Source organism: Etheostoma cragini, chromosome 8 (assembly GCF_013103735.1).
Source record: "Etheostoma cragini isolate CJK2018 chromosome 8, CSU_Ecrag_1.0, whole genome shotgun sequence".
Lineage (NCBI taxonomy): Eukaryota > Metazoa > Chordata > Actinopteri > Perciformes > Percidae > Etheostoma > Etheostoma cragini.
The window spans coordinates 240292-248328 of record NC_048414.1 but is presented as its reverse complement, the minus strand read 5'-3'; the positions used below and the strand labels follow the sequence as shown (position 1 = coordinate 248328).

At 39.6% G+C, this 8037-nt stretch overlaps 1 protein-coding gene across 1 annotated transcript in view; it reads left to right on the top strand.

Moving 5' to 3' along the window:
• Window positions 1–387: 387 nt before the first annotated feature.
• LOC117949509 overlaps window positions 388–8037 on the top strand; it is an 8361-nt gene continuing 711 nt past the window's right edge. The window contains exons 1-3 of the mRNA XM_034879818.1: window positions 388–1022; window positions 1532–1705; window positions 2319–2982. Of these exons, the coding sequence (XP_034735709.1) occupies window positions 792–1022; window positions 1532–1705; window positions 2319–2981 (1068 nt within the window). The 5' untranslated portion in view covers window positions 388–791 and the 3' untranslated portion in view covers window position 2982. The remainder of the gene's footprint in view (window positions 1023–1531; window positions 1706–2318; window positions 2983–8037) is intronic.

The window sequence follows — 8037 nt, the reverse complement described above, 5'->3', positions numbered from 1 at the left end:
CTATGTTAAAATACAGGGGGCATAAGTATACACCCCCTATGTTAAAATACAGGGGCATAAGTATACACCCCCTTATGTGTGTGTGGGGGGGGATTGGGGTTTATTGATAAAGTCTCATCTGATATTTAGAGTTTTTAATTAAATAAATACATTTCTTTAACAGGGAAGCTGTGTGGAAACAGGAATATTACATTGTATATTATTAAATAGGCTACATTCATTCATTTAAAAAGAAGAAAGAGAAAACCTGCATTCCAGTAGTCATTAGTCGTTACTTGTTGTTCTTCTGTCAAGACCACACCCCCCACAGTACACAGGCAACCTGTCTCAGGCTGCTAAACCTTATATAAGCAGGTCATTGGAGTCGTCAGAACACAGCTTCAGATCCTTCTTTCATCCTCTCATAACTAACAATGGTGAGTCTCTGCTTGGACATGAACGTTGGAGAATTACACCGCTTTATGATTCACTTCTTAATGTTGTTGTGTTGTAATATTCCTTTTATTTATGACTCCATCAGGCTGATGTTGAACTGGAGAGGTGAGTCCAAACCACCGAGACATGTTATTGTAGAAATGTATATCTTCAGATTATTATAGAGGTTTATCTTCAAGAGAAACTAAATGTGAAGAAAATGAAATGGGTGAGAATCGTATTATCTAAAGTATGTTTGAATGTAGTATTTAGAATAGAATATAAAGTATTTATTGTCATTATACACATGTGCAGTACCAGTGTAACGAGATTAAAGTAACCTCTCTAAAGGGTCAACACGAAGGCATTTAACATTTATGTATTTAGATATATGTATCTACTGTATGTTTGATATACTTAACCAGGTTATCGCTGCATTCTGCTTTTTAATTCTCCATTTTCATGTTTATTATTTTAGAGAAGAAGATTTACTGGAGGAGGCAGAGCCTTTCTGCTTTAATGCTTTCATGATTATCACTGAGATGGTTTCAAGGAATAGAGAAGTAAATGAGACCCAGCAGAGAGATGCTACGATATTAGTGGACGAGGTATGTCCGATAGAGATGTTTTAATAAAGAACCATAATCCATGACCCTGTCAGTGTGTGGACCCCCTCAGCTTCTCAGTCCAGCCTGTTCTCATCATGTTTAGCTCCTCGTTAACTACACTCTACCCGGCGTCACATGACCCTATAGACCTGTTTCACGGCAGACATGTTGACATGTCCTAGTAGGAAAAGCGCAGGTGTGTTCCAAACCTTAACGATGGCTGCATTCCACTATGAAGAGGCCTGGAGTTGAGCATGCTGACTCCCTGAAACCCCTCACTGGGTCACTAGATGGAGTTGAGCCATTGTTGAGGTTATCACCTTCAGCTGTGCTCTTCCTTCTACAACAAGCCAACGTGTCTGCTGTGTAAAAGGTCTGTTTCATATTCTTAGGAATTTATACATAACTTAGGCTATCGTAGTAACCCGTTCAGGAGAATGTGTTGCTCGGTTACACACAACACACACACTGACAGGTCTCTCTGACCTCTCTGTGTTTGGACTTCACAGGTTCTTCACAGTATCTTTGTCTTGGGAAAGATCCACACGCCGCCATTTTCCCCAGAAGAGATTCTGAGTGATGCTGAAATTCTAAGTGCATTTAGGATCCAATACCCTCGACCTTTTGCCCTCTATTCCTCTGAGTTACCCCGGCGGAGTCCATTTTCATGTGTGCTCGACATGGTAAGAGGATTCTTTCTCAAACGATAACACAACTCTTCTTTGTAAAGTTGTGAAGAGTTGCTACTTCACCTAAAAACGTCTCCACGTATTACAGATTGTTATTAATCTCTCAGTAGAGCTGTGCTAGTGATAAAATAATAATAATAATAATAACAATAATAATAATAATAATAATAATAATAATAATAATAATAATAATAATAATAATAACAATAATAATAATAATAATAATAATAATAATAATAATAATAATAACAATAATAATAATAATAATAATAATAATAATAATAATAATAATAATAATAATAAACCACTGATGGTGATTTTAAGTTTAGCAACGGAAGAGAAAGATTAATCTGCTCATTACCTTCAAACAGGAAACATATGAAGGTAATGTTGATTATTTAACTACTTTCACTGTTTTTTATCTTCATTAAATGCAACATCTTACCAAAGTTAACGAGAAACCCTGATTTATGTTTATTTATTAATAGTGACTAAAATAAGCGTGATTATGATTGTTCCATGATCGAGGAACATTAACCGACACAAAGCAGGACTCGCTGAATGGTTGGAGCTCCAGCAGCTCGGTAATATTTGGGATTTCTTGCAGGTTGTCGAGCAGAAGGGACGAGACAACGAAAGAGAAATTAGAGAGGAGCTACAAGAGCTTGTCGGCAGACTGGTGAAGAGTGGTACCATCAGGCCTCTGGTCTCCAAAGCCCTCAGTGTCTCTCAGAGTGAAAGCAACGGTCCAGTCAGGTACTACGGAGTCTCCATGTCCGCTTATGATGAAGCAAAGACAATCCTGATTGGTGCTTCCTGTCTCAGCAGCTGGGACAGATATGTAGCTGATGCAGTGATGACCTTCTATCCAGAGCAAAGTGATAACTCTTTAGATCCATATGATTGGCCATTTGTCAGAAAGCCATACTTCGATGGAACCTTCAGAGTTCCTGAGCAGGTCTGGTGTCAAACCTTTGATCTCTATAATGGAAGAATAATGGATCCCTGTTTTTCATGTCATCAGTTATTCGGTTTGACAACAACTAGAGAAAGGGTATTCTCCCATGGCAACTGTTCTGAAGCAGAAAGTCTGAGCAACTTGTTTCAGGGTGATGCAGCAGTTAGAGCCCAAATACAAAGACCACCTGGTGGCGACAGAGCGAGGGCTGAAACAAGCGTCCGTGATGCGCTCAGATGTTTTGTGCAGGACTTTGACGGATTTACTGAATGGGAAGCTCGTTTCTACACCCCACAGGAAGTCAGATTTTAAAAGGGGGGGGGGGGCTGAATCAGTGCTTTTGTCCCAATTTGATTTGTTGCCGATACATGAGCGTGAATTTCATTTATTGTGATTTGATAATACTGTCACTGCACGATGTGAGTTGAGAGCAGATTTGAGTCGCGCATGCGTCACTTTGCAACCAATAGCATACGAGATGCTAGCGAGAGACTTCTGTAGTTTCTGAAGTAGCCTCTGAGATGCTAACGAGAGACTTCTGTAGCGTCTGAAGTAGCCTCCGAGATGCTAACGAGATGCTAACAAGATGCTAACGACAGACGTCTGTAACGTTAACCCAGTAAAAATGGACCTACTTAATGAAGTTGGTTCACTGCTAGCTTAGCTACAAGCTAGCATCAAACACAACAAAGGCTGTCTGTTGAATGGTGTTTTGAGCTAACGTTAGCATCAATCAACCATAGATAGCTAAAATGAAATGATTCCCATCTTCTGTTATTGTTTGTAACGATAAACTTTATTATTTCATGGATTTTACTAATTTCAGTATGACAGTTGTGTCGTTAACCGTTTAAATCTGAGCGCAAGACTCAAATCTGCTCTCAATGTTGATTTACCTTTTAAAGAAGAACAAAACATGGATCTTCTGCTTTTGTAGTGATTGAATATTAAATATTGATGAGAACACTTCATCTGGTCCTTTATTACCCGTGAAGATGATTCTTTATTAAAGTGTAGACCTGGTTAATGAGCGTGGAGGTCATGTGATCACAGCTGTTACCATAACAATAAAGATATGAATGCATGGATGTGTCCAGCCGGTCCTGTTGGACCTGATGTTCTGACTCGTCTTCCATCTTCAGGGTGGAGTCTCTTTGGGAATCTTCAGATCAAATAAAATGAAATGTGTGAAGTGTTTGAGTAAAGCATGCCAGGATGTAAACAATACATGTATCATGTTGTTTACAGTAAAATGATGGTGATGAAAAGTGGTTCATAACTTCTTTTGATTTGATCTCCTCTCCTCGTCTCTACAAGTCATTCTCTTCCTCGTCTTGCACTTCAATGTTCCCTTAAACACAACATGTAAACAACCTGCATGTAAATCTCCCCTGGTTGAAAGGTGAGACTATCAGCATCACTCCTGTTTTCTTTAAAAAATCAGCTGACATGTAGGTCTATCACACATGAAAACAAGAAGCTTCACCAGTGACCACAGTAAAGAACCAGGTGGAAACTATTCCAGGGCAGACACGTTAACACAAGCTGTCACCTCGTCGACAACACAACGCTGTACAAACATCATGCTCTTCAAACCAGCATTAAACATGAGGTGGAAAACTACTTGTTCTTTGCTTTTTACCTGATTTATTAAACAATCAAAGGAAGCAGTGTTGTAATGTTAAAAAGGACAAATACTTTTTACTATACTTCAGTAGAAGTATCACTTCTTTACTTTGATATTTATTCTATTGGAAACTTTCACTTCTAATCCAATACATTTCCCCTCAGCATCTTCGTTACTCGTAAAAAAATAAGAAACATTTATCGTGTAGAGCAGTGGTTCCCAAACTTTTTTAGCTGAAGACCCAAAAGAGAAACTCGGTGTCTCCCCGGGACCCGAATTTACAAAAATACACCATGAATCATTGTAACAAATACATATTTAAACTGTGGACAAAAGACGGAACAAACCATGAATGTAAATGTATATGAAGTATATTTATTCCATTATAAAAGTAAACAAAAACAGAAAAGGTCTCTATTCTTCTTTCTGTGTCTCACTCCTTTCTCAACTCACTTATCCCCTCCTAGGATAAGAGAAGAGAGAGAGACCCCCCCCAAAGTATCTGAGCTTAACAGACCAGTGTAGCCAAAAAGAACGCTCATTCCCATAAGATTAATATGTATTTTACTGCCAATTGGCGACCCAATAAAACGGGTCTGCGACCCATTCTGGGTCCCGACCCTAAGTTTGGGAAACAGTGGTGTAGGGTAACGTTGCAGCACGGTACAGCTGCTGTCGTGGTCCTGCTGCGCACCGTGCTACACCCTGCACCACTACTATTATTACTTCTAGTCATAGTCGTAGTCAGTGTGATACTCATCCCCCATACTTATTCTTCATCTTCCGCCACATTTGTCCTGCTACTAGTCCCGGAGCGTTGCCAACACGTGCACACACAATACATCAAAACGTGGGTAATGATCGGGAATGGTGTGCTATGACTTTTCTAAGAGATGCCGCGCGGTTTTACCAAAGTTGGCAAAAAAAACGAGTAAAATTTCTTATAGACTTGAATGGGAAATGATTGGGAAATCGCTCAACATCGCTCAAAACGCCCCCTCTTTGGGACCATGCTGTATTGCCATACTTTAACGTAGAAACATGATTAAAAGTTTAAATCGAAGACAAGACTTTGGTGTTTATTGGGCTGAATGGGCGTTCAGATATCAAGCACGGTTTCTCCCAAATCCCCGTTTACGTATCATCCCGTTTTCAGACCGTCTCAGATTTTCCAATGTGTGTGTATGTGGTGGATGGGGAGAGTTAGAGTGGAGGACAGAGTGGGGGGGGCTGCGGTAAGGATCTGTGGAAGTTTCCCAAACAAATGTCTTTCTCTCCTCCAGTTTTAACTCTTCAGATATCATGGTTGGTCTAAATCGGTCGCAGACATGTAACTGTGGAGTCTATTGGACGTTAACGTTTGGCTGTGATCAGATAAACTGTTGATAGAAACTATGAAAAATTATACCTGGAAGGAGGCAGAGGGTTCCTTGATTGTAACCTGCTCTGTGTCGCTGATCTTTGACCCACAAACATAAACAACACATCAATGCGTTCACCAGACTTTAATTTCTCTGCTGATGACAATATTTCGCCGTTTAGACCCACGGTTTTTTACATTTAAGAACCAACTTCAGAATTATAATCTTCATTAAATGGACATTGAGTATACAGGGTCCTCGTATGAAGAGGTCCCACAAAAAAACCAGCATGATGTGATTGTTTATTATTGAACCCTAAGTGTAGTATAAAAATGTCCGCGCTGCACTCTGAATCTGGCTCAAATGAATTTGCATGTTCTTGCAGGCTGGGAACATAAATAACTTTAATTAAAACTTCCTCCACGATCGCCCCGTTGTCACTACACAATGTCTTATTGTTGGGGAAAGAATTTTAATTGAAAGTCTTCAATTAAAATTTGGATCAGGTCTTGAATGTAGGACCAGAAAAGTTATTTAGGAGTAAATATGGACAGAGGACACTTTTACAAAGCCACTTGATGTCCACAAGTTAAGTAATGTCCTGCCAGTGAAAAACAGGAAGGTCTGTTAAGTACACGATGTAAGATAGTACCAGGAGACAGAACCCGGCACACGTCCAAGTACACGATGTAAGATAGTACCAGGAGACACGCCCAGTGTGACCGGTCGGTGCAGTTTACAGAAACTGTTCCATTTGTTCTGATTCTCTGAACTGTTTCCTGATTGAATATTTCTGCTGTGAATAACAAAGCTGCAGAGGAATGAAGCTACGGTTGAACAGCCACACCTTCAAAATAATATGTTGTCAGGGGATGTTATCTAAGACGTAAAAGGTTAAAGGAAGTTTCACCAACACTACCAGTCTGTTCTGGGAGCTCATGCAAAACATTAGCAAACAACAACGCAAATGCACGACCTGCTTGATTTGGTTTTATATTATGAGCATATAAAGAAAGAAGTGGAGCATGTGTCTTCCTCCTGTTCTTGGCCCATGTGTCACCCTCCTCTTGGTACCTCTCACCCTTGGTGTTTATTAGTCTTTGTCTTCCCTTTGTCAGGGTGCTGTGTTGTGTTGTAAGGTGTAAGCCCATGGTTTTTAGGGCAACTCCCTTCCCTTTCCCGGCAGTAACATATGAAGCCACCCTGTCATCAGAAGCTTGATGTTTTGTTTTTTAACCCCATCTTCATTATCTTTGCTCTCTCTTTTTCCTCTCTGTTTTCCTCACAGCCTCACTTAGTAAAACATTATGTAAATGAAAAATAATCTGTGTGTAAGAAAACTTACCTCTCTCCAAAGCGCTCGAGTTAGTGGGACACAAGCAATCGGACCATGGAACACCTTTCATTAATTGATATATTATTCTGTTCCTCAAGACCGAGAACCATGCCTTTTCCATCAGTTGTCTTGTTAAGAATCTCACGGATATTCTATAAAAATTATTAATGAACAGAGAAAGAAAGTATACACATACATATGAATATCATGACTATTGTCCTCCAATCAAAGTGAAGCTTTTAAAAAAGCTTCTCACTCAATTAAAACTAGGATATTCAAGATAAATAAGTCCAAGATTTAAATTCTAACTTTAGCATAGTTATGTATTCATTAATATGGAGACTATACTCTAAATCCTGACTGAAAATCCTCAAATAAGCATAGCAACAGCTTATTTGAGGATTTTCAGTCAGGATTTAGAGTTAGAGGATTTATAGCACAGAGACAGCACTTGTGAAAATTACTAATGACCTCCTAATTGCATCAGACAAAGGACTTATCTCTGTACTTGTGTTATTAGATCTTAGTGCTGCATTTGATACCATTGATCATCATATCTTATAACAGAGATTGGAACATTTAATTGGCATTAAAGGGACTGCTCTAAGCTGGTTTAAGTCTTATTTATCAGATCGATCTCAGTTTGTTCATGTTAACGATGAATCCTCTGTGCACGCCAAGGTTAGTCATGGAGTCCCACAAGGATCTGTGCTCGGTCCAATCCTGTTCACTTTATATATGCTTCCTTTAGGCAGTATTATTAGGAAACACTCCATAAACGTTCATTGTTATGCAGATGATACTCAGTTATATCTATCAATCAAGCCGGATGAAACTAATCAGTTAGCTAAACTTCAAGTGTGCCTTCAGGATATTAAAACCTGGATGACATGTAATTTTTTAATGTTATCCATCCATCCATCCATCTTCGACCGCTTATCCGGTATCGGGTCGCGGGGGCAGCAAGTCCAGCAGGGGACCCCAAACTTCCCTTTCCCGAGCCACATCAACCAGCTCCGACTGGGGGATCCCGAGGCGTTCCCA